This window comes from Tinamus guttatus, unplaced genomic scaffold, assembly GCF_059628265.1.
Source record: "Tinamus guttatus ecotype Peru unplaced genomic scaffold, ASM5962826v1 Tinamus_guttatus_pri_ptg000327l, whole genome shotgun sequence".
Lineage (NCBI taxonomy): Eukaryota > Metazoa > Chordata > Aves > Tinamiformes > Tinamidae > Tinamus > Tinamus guttatus.
Window position 1 is genome coordinate 1228812 of NW_028288861.1, and position 13548 is coordinate 1242359.

Consider the following 13548-nt stretch of genomic DNA (forward strand, 5'->3'; position numbering starts at 1 on the left):
AAGAAAAAAAGAAGTCTCTTAACTTGCCTGGCTTTTCCTTTGGGGTCTCTACACAGAGCCAGCCTTCTCCTCTGGAGAAAGGAGCAGGCTAGTGAGACTGTTCCGGACCCTAACCCAAAAAACTTGGTGACATGAGCCTAGGAAGACTCCACGGGCACTGCATATTAGTCTTCTGCAACCTTTTCTGCTACAGTGAAAGACTTTGAAATGAAGTTGCAGGCTTCTGAGCAGGAAAGGTGATCCCCAGATCTTAGGGTGGGGGCTGGTGTTTCTTTGCTTTGTGCTGTGAGCTTTTAAGGAGATGGAGTAACAAGTCAGTGCCCTGTGGTTTTGCTATTTGGTATACCTCCCTATTTTCTAAATCCATTTCATGGAAATATTTTGTCAAAAATCTTTTTGGGTTTTTGTTTTGGTTTGTTTGTTTTTTCCTCTCCAGGTTTCTCCAAAATTTCATGTTGTTCTGTCAGATCATTGGATCACTTAAAGCAGGTCCAAAGTAGCCTATGGGATAGTTGGGATGCGGAGGGAGAGGGCTGGGGTCCCCCCCTTCTTTTTCCCGTGGTCGTCACCACGTCTTCCCAAAGCAATGCAGTAAACTCTTAAGATGGGAGAAAGCAAGTTGGTTGTAAGGCTTACCAAAATCATAAAAACCTCTTTTTGCTGGTCAGATGGAGCGTTCTGAACAGGATCCCTGGGTCTGTATACATGCTTCCTTTTTCAGTTTGACGCATTGAAGATCCTTAGATATATCTTTCACCACAGCTGAGTCTCTTAAATGCTTGCTCTAATAATCTGTTGCCATCTGCTGAACTTATAAGATGAAATGTTTAAGGCCATGGCAGAAGCCTTTCTTTTAAAGCATCCTATATATATTGCAGATGAGCTCTATATAGCTTACCTTTTACTGATCAGGCTTTTCAGAAGAGAATTTTAAAAACTATTTACTGAAAATAAGCACGGGCCATTCCCAAGCACGTTTGTCAGCTGAAATAGCTCTCACCAATGGCCATTGGATCAAGCCGTTGGTACCAGCCAGCATACTCCTTACAACCAGTACTAGCTATGTTTCCAGATACTGAACACAATATATTTAAGGTGTGGGATTAACTTTAGCCTACAGAAGCAGACTGTCCGTGTTCCAGCATAACTCTCCACATTCTGGCGTTTTCCAGACTGCCAGCCAAATGAACACTTTAGGAGGAGGTGCATGTATATGTCCGCAGCACCCAGCGGGTTAATCTACCCTACTGTGCATAGGTGTTGGAGCTCTTATGGTATGTAAGATTTGCCAAGTTTGGACTTTTTTCGTATTTTTTTAAATTCTTTTTAACTATGCATTCACAGCAAGCATCTTTTTGATGCTGCTCAGGTACTGTGAATGCATATCAAGATGGTATTCTTATTGTGTTTTATGTAAGATACACATTTGTATACATTTTGTCACTTAGAAAAGCTTTATGGTTCATTTTTACACTTATTTTTAATTAAAGCATCTTTGTTTTTTAAAAGTATTCAGCCATTCTCCATTTTTTGTTACCCTCAGATAGACTAATCTGCATTTTGGACTTGTGGTCTAACAAATATACTTTTAAATAACTGAAGCATTTAAGTTAGCATGTGTCAGGAAATGTTACATTTGTAGTCCCAACTTTTCTTGGAAATGATTAAAAATTGCTATGAATGTGTACTCTTATACAATATTTCAGCTGTTTTTTTTTATCTAAATAACTTTGAAAAGGGAAGTTTGTAATTGAACAGCACATTGGCTCTTGTTTTACTGATAGACACCAGATTAAGAGATGTTTCCTAAACAAGCAGTTATGTCCAACTGCACGTCACTTAAGGGAAGGCATTAAAATACCTAGGAGTTTGTAACTGAGTAACAGTTGTAAGAAAAATTCAGATGCTCTGAAGGTTATTTTCCTTTTGAAAGAAAATGCCATTTTATTCTTAAAGAAACTACATTAATATTTTAACGAAGAAGAGCAGTACAGGATGTTAGAGATCATCTACTTGTTAGGTTCTTCACATTCTGTTGCCCTTATGTACAGAAAGCAATTGAAAAAACGTTAAAGGTTAAATATTGATGAGATAATATTGAACTTAATTAGCTAACTTCAAGCACAGGAAGAATTTTAATTGAGTTTAGCTGTTTTGCCCATATTCCTTGACGTTATTCTAATGACAAAAGTAACAGAATAACAAATAACTGCATAAGAAATAAGAAATGAAAGTTAAAACCAAATATAGCTTTTTAATGCATACCAACTTCTGTAGAGCTGCTTGAGGAAACTAAAAACAATATCCTAGTTACAGCAATAGTGATAATGTAAACAGGGATAGAGATGGGGAACTAAAAAAGAAAACATACTCTTAAAGGTAATGTGCTATAGACAAAAAAAGAAAAAGAAAAGAATGCTTCTTGGTTGCCTGATTTCCTTAATGACTTGTTGATTCTGAGTTTGCAGCTGGTATTCTTAACAGAATTATTATGAGAATGCTAAAAATATTTTTCTAAAAATATGTAAAAAGCAGATTTCAAAAGAACTCCATTTAGTCTGCAGTATAAGGACACTTTTTGTGACAACGTTTAGTACAATGAAAAATTAAAACAAAATAACAGCTCTTTACGCTCACGGTTGAAAGTGACTGCTGAAGCAGACAAAATACTTAACCTAATTTAATAATGTTTTCCTTCAGCCTATGTGCCAAAAACTATGCATAAGTTTCACAATTTGTGCTAGGGGCAGATGGGGGCAAACCAAGTTAAAACCATGTAGAAACAAGTGCATTGAACACTTTCTCAGTGAGGTACACAGTGAGTTTCACTTTTAAACAGAAGAGCATCATAAATCAGCATAAACCACAAGTTTTAATGAGTACATCTCTTCTGGAATTGTGCAGCGCTTGCAATTCTGTTTGAACAAGACAAGGATCTGGTCTTACACTCCTTACTCAGGCAAAACTGCCACTGACATTAATGATAATTTTGCTTGAATAGAACAAAGTGTTTGATGGCAGTTATGCCAGCATGAGGGTGTGAGATTAGGATAAATGTGCAAAAAAGTACAACTTCAAATGCTGTACCTTTGACTTCTCAAGCTAGCATTTCTTCCAACTACAAGGATCTTAATTATAACATTTGCTGGTTCAAAGATTAACATTTAGCATTCTGGGAAAGACTTTCTGGACTTCAGTAACCTGATCAGCACAGTCTTCTTTTGGTCTCTGCCTCTTTCTGGTTCTTTGTATTGCAGGGGAGATGATAGTATCTGGCACATTCCTTGGATGACTTGAAGATAGCAGCCTTCTGTGTTTGGGGCTGAAAGATTGTGAACTCTGTGTTAGCAGAAATGCCACACAGGGGAGGTGAATAGGACATTAAAAAAGCCTTAGCTTTAGGTACTGCAGTGCAAGCAGAGTTGAATTTGAGAGCTGGGACTTAAGTGGACATTTGTCCCTGCTTTCTTCCTTAATAAAATCTGAGTGTTAACTGTGGATAAGGGCATTTGAGAGATCACTAAAAATGAATCATTAGAGTGCCCAGAAGAGCTTTATTATGATATACTATGGAGAACTTTAGAATATACTGTACACTTTTTATGTGCTTATCAGATGCATGTATGAGTTACTACTGCAAAAGTAAATTGTTTTGTCCTTTGCTGCAGAAGCAAAGTAATTCACTGAATTAAAATGATGAAATAAAAATCTTTGGAAATTGGATCTAGCTGGTCCCTTCTGGTGCTGTGTTCCCATCTAATTTTTGCTTGCCCTATGAAAGGCTATTGAGCAAAAAGCACCAGGTTTGACCAGAAGCATTTGTTATGCTTGTGTGTGCATTAGGCATTTTGAAAAAAATACAATGTTACAAACACTAAATCTAGGGGGAAAAAAAAATCTTGGTGTAGAAACCCTGACTGACCAAACTCAGTAAAAAAAAAAAAAATAATAATAAAAAATTGTGGATGGATTTTTGGCTCCAGGATTGACTGCTTGCAGGTAGAGCTAGGGAAGGTCTTAGTTATTGCTTGGCTTAGTTATTGCCCCAGCAGCAGCTACGTTGAAGGAGTTATTCTGTTCCTGAAGTTCCACATGCACTTTGCCGCTGTCCAGTTAACCAGTGTGAAAATACCATGGAAAATAAATTATTAAACTATACTGTTATTACTAACTTGCCAGCTCCAGAGAAACAAATGCAGCCGCATTTACATATGTGTCCATCTGTCTGTTTTTACACGTTATGTCTCCAGCCAGTGGGTGAAATTGTTTTAATCCAAGCTGCAGCCCGATTTTTTTTTTTTTCCCTTCTGACATTTCTGCGTGTGCACAGGGTATTTGTAGAGGGACATACGCGGTCCTGAGCAGAGCTACCCGTTAATTGTTCTTTTAAGCAACCGCGGGTCCGTGGCCGCGGTAGTTTTCACGGGAGCAGGCGGCCGACTTCTCCATGGATAATTTTCGTTAGTTAGCAGATTGTTACCATCTCAATGTTGCTGAAATCCCTAATCTCGGGTCAGCGTGAAGCTGCGGTGGTTACAATCCTGTTGCCTGCTGCAGTGTGAATGGAAGTGCTTTCTGTCAGAAACATGTGGTCTCTTCAGTGGAGAGCCTGCGTAAATCCTGTGTAAATAGAGGGAGGCTAACAAAGGATGAGCCCCTGCAGCTCCGAGCATTTGGAGCCATTTGGAGGCTGAATTTGCTAAATGCTGCTTATATCGCCTGAAAAGTTGAAGAGAAAGGAGCATAAAATCCCTTCTTTTTTCTCTTTCTGCTCCTACCCTGGGGGGAGGGTGTTAAGGGCCAGAGGAGCCTGAGGTAAGCCTATGAAGACTGTTTTTTCAGTGCTCTTTTGAGTGTGAAAAAGGTGGCATGGGTCACTGTCCCCTCTTTAATGTCGGAAAACCCACACAGTTAGTAAATGTTGCATGTAAACTAAAGCATTTCATCCCTTCTCCGGTGCTCCACGGCAGTGGGCCATGAACTAGTCACTTGAAAATCGCAGAAAAAATTCACTTCAACATGTCCGGACAGTTTAGCACAGCAGGAACGTAAGAGAGATCAGTAATTAGCAGGTTTCTTTACTTCTGCCCTGGTCTTCATTGGAACAATTTTCACCTGATGTGAAAAAATGCTGAATTATAATGTATAAACCACAACCCTACTGGCTATATAAAAGAGCTTAAAATGTAAAGCAGTGTTTATTAGCTTTCTCTCTAAAAAAAAGCTAGAAAAACATATGTTGGCTTTTGAATTTAATCTCTGAGAACTCTCAGTTCACTTCACAAATAAACATGAGCTTTAAAAATCGGCAACAAAGGGCACACAAAGAAATCAGCCCTTTTTCTTATTTTGGACAAGAAAATAATCAAAAGGACGACGTGAAACATTACAGTTCTGCAAATAATTTCTGAAGTTTCAAACCAACAATTTTACAGCATGTAAGAGTATAAGAGTAATACATCAGGAATGTCATTCCTGTCAGCAAGTAAATAATACAATATTTGTACATGTTTTTTTTCCAAAAGAAGACACGATAAGGAGCATAAATAGGTACCTACCTAGAAACAGAAAATGAACAGTTTTTATTCTCCCTTTTGTTGTAAATACATTTTAGATACCAGCTAATATACAACATCTTCAGCCTTTAGCACATGTTTCCAGAATGTAATAGGGACTTGCTCTTGACTCAGATACTATACTAAAATATGATTAAATTGAGGAGAACAGCTTTTTTTAGGTGAGGTGCGATAGACAACCCATATTCTTTTCTTTTCCTTCCAATTTGGCTTTATAAAAATTATCGGTGCCTAGACTGTGAGATTTGCAGATCCTTGCACTATTGGCCCAAAGCAATTGATAGAAAGCCCAAGGTCTTCCAAAAGAGCAGCAAAAGCAGCAAAAGAGCTGGCTCTTTATCAACTTCCTGCTGCATGGAGAAGGGGCAGAGAATAAAGCCTTTCTTCAGTAAGAGACATTATAGTGCTACATAGGTTAAGTCTTCCTCTGCCCTTGAGTGCAAGCATCCAAACTTCCCCTCTCCTCAAATGCCTGTAGAAAGCTGGAGAGGACAAGGCACCATGAGACAGGTCTCGGAGATGCAGAAGGGGAGGGATTGCAGGGTGGTCCTTACCCAAGGACCTCCCCAAGCGGGGCTCAAGTGACCACCGAGCAAGTCTGTGTCCTGCCTAGATATCTTCTGCTGCCAGCTAAGGTGCCTGCTCAAACAGTCCTCGTGTTTCAGAGTCTCAGGCTTGCCATCCACCATGTAGCCTAATGCCGCTTCTCTTGGCAGTGAGATGGGCTTGATAAGTATTGCATCTGGGGTGTGAGGAGGCAAAGTCAACTTCCATGAACCCTGGTCTTTCAGACGATGGGATTTTAAAAACAACCAGTGCTTCGTTCAAACAGCCATGATCTGCTGAAGCTCTAGGGCTAAACACTTGTGAGGGGATGGAGTGGAGATAAGGAGCTCTAGTGGAAGGTCTTTGATTCAGGAACTGGCATTCCCTCTCTATTAGTTCTTGCAGCACAGACTGTCTCACCTTCAAAACATACTCAAGCACTTTCTCTCTCTTTTTCTTTTTTTTTTTTTTTTTTCCCCAGCTTTTTTGGCAGTGGTAATTGGCTAGATTTTAAAGGTTCTTCTCTGGTGGGGGTGTTATTGATCTTATTACACAGTTGAACTTCCTTGTTAATAATGGTTTACAATGCTTAGGTCTCCAGATGGGCCCGTGATAAGCAGAAACAAATAACTGAGGTTGCAAGTATATGCATACATATAGAGTATCCCATGTTTTGTATGAAGACCTACATATTCTACTCAGTCAAAATACTGGACAAAAAGATTGGAGAGTAGTTTACTTAAAATCAGCATGTGCACTGGAGCTTTCCTTTTCAGAATCCATGCTTTTCTTAATTGGTTGCATTATTTTTAGTACAATGGTGAAGTGCCTCTTTTTCTTTCCCACTAGATATCCCTGCTCTTTTCTCTTTTCCTTTAGCAAGACAAACTATAAACCTGTAGGGGAACTCCAATGATAAAGAAACTCAGATACTGAGTCTCAAAATGTATTTTTCCAGAAATCTCTTCTTTCTGCTCTATTTGTTATGATGGTAATAGAAACTACTTCTGGAGTTCGAAGCTGGGCCTTTTGTGCCTTGGCATAACTGGGATATCCTTTTCAGTTGCCCCTTTTGCTTAGACTGTGAATCTGTCCTCTATCCTGTTCAGAAATGATGAAAAGACTATTTGAGCTGTTTCTAAGCAGCACAAACTTCATCTTCTCTTCTTTGCTCTATAAGGAAGATAACCAAGAATGAGGGGTGGAATAACACAGGGAGTATGAAGTCCTTGGTAAGACTGGACAGGCATTCTGTAGGACTGGACTCTTTATTTCCTGAAGAGTCTTTAGCTGTGCACACACTGAGATCAGCAGCAAGGCAGTCAGTTTGCAGTAAGATAAGACTGAAATTTCAGTGCGCAAATGGAAACCCTCACTACTTGCTCAGTATGTTTTAAATAAGAGGTGATCTGCTTTGCTTTCAAGGCAAAATAATTTACTTTGCAGGAAGAAATCCTCAGCGCATGCTAACAGCATCTACACACAGAGCTAGTATGGAAGACTAACTTCCTGCTGTGTAAATAAGACTTGCATCTCCAATCTTGTCCACAAACCCTTCCCTTTGAAAAGCAAGCCTATAAGGAAGCCCATGTGTGTTAACTTTACAAAGTTTCTTGTATACTTTCTTCAGGTTTTATTGAATCTATATTATATGGCACTATATAGATTATATGGCATTGATATGATCTTAGAGAAGTTGGGTAAATGCCTAATTCCTTACTGGCTTGATTTTGTGCAGTCATCGACATCTCTATAAGGACAGCACCACTTACGGTTTCTCCACTTTCCTAGAGCGGGGTTAGGGTTTTGCAACCCCTCATACTCTTTGCACAAGAGTATATGAGTCAACAGAGTACAAAGCAGTAGAAAATCAGCCTTCCTTTTTTTGCTGCTGTGAGAAAGAGGAAGTTGGCTGTCCAATTCCCAATTAATTTCCCCACTATAAATTTGGACTCCCGGACTGCTATTAGCTTTTTAAAACAACAATATTCACAACCTCTCCAAATGGTCTAAACGCTTTTTTAGCATTTAGGTGAATCCTGCTTAGGTGAAAGCGTAACCACAAACAGGAGAGCATCTGTATAAAGAGAAGCAGGAATTTGTCCATACGTCGAGTGAACCAAGGCTTGCGCAGGGAGAAAAGGTGGTGCGGAAAGGCAGTTTTATGGCTACGTGCATTCTGTGCATACACGCGCAGGTTTTGCATAAAGAGACAAAGATATCTTTATCCGCCCGACAGATAGACAAACAGACTGACTGACTTCAAACTTGCACTTTCAGTACAGATTTTTTTTTCCCCCCATCTCCGGGTACTGCTTTTCAGAATTGCCTGAGGCTACAGTACAGCACCTCAGATCCCCAAGGCCCATCGCCTGGCTCCTAATAGCCACTCTCCATCTGTGTCACATGAACAGCTGATGAGATAGCTCCAGTGTCTGTGTTTTGGAGAGCATATCCACCCAGGTTAAAATGCTGGGGTTGCCAAGGAGCAGTCAGAAGCCATTAGTGTTTGTGAGAATTTGCCTTGCAGCAGTTCCTTGGCATAGTGGAAAGTGTGTGTGTGTGTGTGTGTGCGCGTGTGCGCGCGCGTGTGCGAGAGCCATGGGGTGGAGTATGGGGGGGAGGGGGTGACGCAGAGGAGCTCTCTAAATAAGCAGCATCTCACAAAAGTGAACAGTTGGTTGCAGGATATAGGGCTACTGCGAGCTCTTCGATTAGTTTGCTGCGATTTGACTCCCTGTCTTTAACGGAAACAAGCAAAAAGAAAAGACAAAAAAAAAAAAGGAGGAATAAAAGGCATGAGAAGGAGAGAGCAGTGACTTAAGGGTCTTGCTCTGGTGTTTGGGCAGATGGAAAGGAGCTGTTCTGCCTTGGGGCAGGGTGGTTGTAATGAAGTGGCCTGTCAGTCTGTAAATAGTGAGGGTCATCTCTTCCATGTGATGGAGGGTATCACATTGCAGTGAAAATGGAAATGTCAATAAAATTAATCTGCCAGCTCTTTGCTGTGGCTTTTTCTGGCTCTCTGGTCCATGCGGGTTGTTTTTTGCAGAGGGGAGGCAGTGCAAGAGGGGTGATCTGCCACAGGAGGGGCAGGTAGAGCTGAAATGCAAGTTTGGAAGCAAATGGGCTGCACATAGCAGGAACGTGTTTGGTTTAGTAGCACTACGGAGCTACACAAGGCTATAGGAATTAGCTTGTGGATCTATAGCATTCCTCAGGAAGCTATGGAGCGTCTAGCTCAGGCTACATTGAGCACAGAGTTTATTGTTTTAGGCTTTCTTGGACAAGGTTTTTACTTAGCATGGGATTTATGGCATTTACTGCTAATGAATGTCTATTCTTAAATTACAAAAACCACCGTCTCAGCACAATTCCCAGATGTCCTTCCAGGACCTCGGCTTCTTAAACACCAGCAGGGAGCATAAACTCTCCACTTCTCTGTTTTCCTCTTTCGTGTGGCTCCGGGCTAATGATGTGTAAGGAAAACACAGCAATCTATAAAGTCTCAGTGCTGTCCCAGTATTCTTCATTTATTTTGCATTTGATTATGCCACAAGTCGGATCTTGTTTCTTTCCTTTTTTTAAAGTTATTAGTTCAAATATTAATGTAGGAATATGGCATATATTGCTGCTCTTGATTGATGCCTTCCCAAAAACAGGAAGACGTGCTCGTATGAATTTTAAGAAAGTAGGGGTCCTGCAATGCCTTGCCAGAAGAGTTTTTCAGATACATAATTTAGATGCCCTCCAGGCAGGCTTTCAAGGCATTTTTGCTGGAGGGCAAGAAAAAATAACTATGACTGTTAAAAGTAAATGATTTTTGCTAATGCACAATTAATGCCAGGGAAAAGCACAGAAGAGAAAGATGTTGATGGAAAGTTCTGATTAAGTGAGAGCTCTACCTTGATGTGCATCTTTCTTTTTTAATGATAATAATCACTGATGCAGAGATGTGGAAGTTTTTATGTCATGCAAATGCTGTGCGCAGGGTCACACTAGGTGTACGTGTTTGTGCGTGTGTGTGTCGGGAGGTGGTAGTTGTGGGGAGGGCCTCATCTGACAGTGTGTTATGTGCACTCAAGAGCAACACAGTTACTGCCACCTATGCAGAGGGCCTGGAATACATAGACTACAGAACACCTGATTACTTACACTGTGTATTCAGAAGGGTTGTAGGGATGCGTTTACAGACAATGGGTATTCCTGTGGCAGGTTTTCCCACACTGAATCCCATAATTGACAAAGAGCTATTGCATGATGTCGAGAACACAATTATAATTGAATTAATGATATATGCATGCGCGAGACACAAAATTAGTATTTGGAGAGACATGGCTGCTAATTTTTACATATCCGTAACAGCATTTGTATTTAATGGGAAACTGTATGTGCCTGATATTCTATCATCTAATCAAAATAAAGCTGCAGTAGTATCTTAGAAATTATTGCTACTTTTGGCTGCTATATTTTGTTTATTATATGTCCCCTTCCTCCTGTTTTTCTCTTCACTATAGGAGATGGTTTAGACAACAGTGTAGCCTCACCTGGTACAGGGGATGATGATGACCCAGACAAGGACAAAAAACGACAGAAGAAAAGAGGCATTTTCCCCAAAGTAGCAACAAATATCATGAGAGCGTGGCTTTTCCAGCATCTCACAGTAAGTGGTGCCCAAAAACAAAATAGATTTCTATTCATGTGCCTAATGAGGTTTATTCGTTGTTACTAGAAATCAATTGCCCCCATAATTTTCTGGAGGATTATTAAGGCTCAATTATCACTTGCTTTTTTTTCTCTATTTTTTTTTTCTCCTGGCTCTTGGAATCATGACAAATCTGAAAAAAAAAAACCAACTAAAAAACCCATATATATAGAGAGAGGGGGGAAGAGAGAGTACAAGGTCTTATCACGGAACAACACCTACAGATAAAGTAACCATTTTTTGCCATGAACTATTCAAAATGTTCCTAAAGATAAAAGGAGGGTTTCTTGCTTTCGCATATATAAAACTCTGCCTTCTGGATGCTTTATTGTTGGCCTCTGTTTACACAAATCTCATATGTATTCGGCAGAAGAGAGAACCCCAATCTGTGTATTCTGACATATACTGTGGGATGCAAGAGAAGTCAAAGCAGCAGCTTGCAAACTTGTCATATGTTACTTTTGGTGTGAAACATAGAAGGCTTACAGGTTTCCTAATTCTTCAATTGCGTAACAGAGAAAATAAGCACCTTTTAGTTACTCTGCAAGTCCATTATCTTAAAAGCTAGCCATACTCACATTTGGGGGAGAGAGATTAAATATGTGTAAAAGCAGTGCTTTTACTAAGAGTCTATCCTCCTCCTGTTTGCTATTGGTTTTATGTGTTGGTGTTCTGTTGACTGTTACAGCTTCACTTAGGCATCAAAACACCATTCTACAGAAAAACTAGTAACGCTCTGTAGTTCACTTCATGCAGGAAATAATGGAAACTGGTAAAGTTTTCAGCTCATTTTCCTCTTCTGCTCATTGTGAAGTTGTTTCTCACTTAATCAAGCTTAAAATGGTAATAGTGCTTTTAACTACCTCTTCTTCTGCCAAAGTTTTTCATATTTCCAAGGTAGCTGATGTTAGTTACAGTGCCACGACTTGAGGACAAGGTACCCGTTTTATTTATGGTGGGGACTATCGAGCTGGCTCCGCTAGCAGCACAGCTAAAGCGGGGAGCAATAGATCCACATTTCTAAACCATCATTTTGATGTAGGGACATTAGTAGCAAACTAAGGTGCATTGATCTGGCCTGTGGGGTCAGGATTAGCTGGAATAGCCAGTGTCTCTGCTGGAGTAGTGGTTATTCTTGCCTCCCAGCTATGGCCATTTCAAAGGTCAGGTGCCCTGTACCCACTTGGCTCAGAGGAATTAGACAGAACATGAGTCTCTGGGCTGATTACTTAACCAAAGACAAAATAATGAGTCCTAAGCAAATACTGACTAATTGAAAGGGCTGTAAATCCATTACATATTGGTCAGGGATAATCAGGAGTATTTAATCACTTTTATCTATTCAGGAGCACTGAAGCTGCAACAGCAAAGCCCTGAACCTTGCCATGTGCTTATTATTCTCATCATTATCAAAATTACTTCACAGCTGTTCTTTGCTACATCACCTCAGCTGGAGATTTACTAACCTGTAAAATGTTTTTAATTTGGAAGTCGAGTGAGTGAGAGTGGAGGGTTTTTCATTTAGCTGTAGGGTATCTTTAGAGGAGCAGTACAGGCAGGGAGGCAGCAAAAAAGCAGGCCCACAAATAAGCCAGCTTCTTTTGTACATGTCTCTGTTAACTCTGTTTCCTTTCATGAAGTTTGTGATATCTTGGTTTTTCTCCCTGTCTTTCTTTCTTGTGTGCTCCTTGAAAGCATTCAACACATGCTTATTAAACAGTCAACTGCCTCTCACTTCTCTTGAGGAAAATCCTCCTGGCTTTTTGAAATCCCTTTTCCTTGTTTCTATCCCTTCCCTTCTGACCCTCTCCATTCTACTTGAATTGAGGAAATTTGCCATCTCTGGAGAGGATGGCCTTGCAAAAATCAAATTAAATGAGCACCAAAAAGCCCCCAACCTTTTACCTTCCAAGCTTTAATGAGTTTGCAGGTGTTGAAAGATTTACTGTGCTGTAATTCTCAGACCTGAAAACTGATAATGGAGACCCCTGACCAGTGCAATGTAAATTCAGAAAGATCCTTGCCATAAACACATGCAGAGAAGGAAGAGAACTCATTTCTTTCACAGATCTCACACTTTTTCTCAAATTAGCTTGTCCATTCAAAGTACAACACTGGCTGAGCCAGAACGAGGGAATCTGTGATCTGCAATTTTATTGTTTCAAGTAAATATCTTTACAATGGCAGTCCATGATTCAATGTACATTCCTTCATTACTACTCTAACCTTATTTCAGATTGCTTTGTTCCTCCTTTGTGCTGTATGACCTGTTCTTGTATTACAATAATCCCCCGATGTACCCTTTTTTTTTCTCTCTCTTTTTTTTTAAAGAAACTAATTGAATTATCTCATTATTTTAATTTGTTAAGCAAATGTATTTTACGTCTCAGGATGTGTTCTTAAAGAAGGAGCTGCTTAGGCTTTGCCCCCTGAATGGGCCATTGGTACATTTTGACATTCATGCATTCATTAAGGAAAGGAACATAAAAGAGCTCTGGTTGTATTTTTTTTTCAAACACCCAACCAGCATGGAGCAACTTTTCCATAAGCCACAGGGGTCTCTCTACATATGTTCTCAACTGCAAGCCATTGTCACCTATTCTGAATACCTCAAAAGGACAAATAAAATACTAAAGGCCAACTGTAGCAATTGTTAGCTGTTAGTCTCAATATGACAAAAATCATTAACCTCTGGTTTTCCTGGAAGAAGCAGCAGTGGCAGTC

The 13548-nt window shown here is 40.0% G+C and overlaps 1 protein-coding gene across 4 annotated transcripts in view; it reads left to right on the forward strand.

Moving 5' to 3' along the window:
* MEIS2 (Meis homeobox 2) overlaps positions 1-13548 on the forward strand; it is a 166042-nt gene that overhangs the window by 39587 nt on the left and 112907 nt on the right. For all 4 annotated transcript variants that reach the window (XM_088529253.1, XM_088529252.1, XM_088529255.1 and 1 more), the window contains exon 8: positions 10637-10782. In XM_088529253.1, the coding sequence (XP_088385379.1) occupies positions 10637-10782 (146 nt within the window). The remainder of the gene's footprint in view (positions 1-10636; positions 10783-13548) is intronic.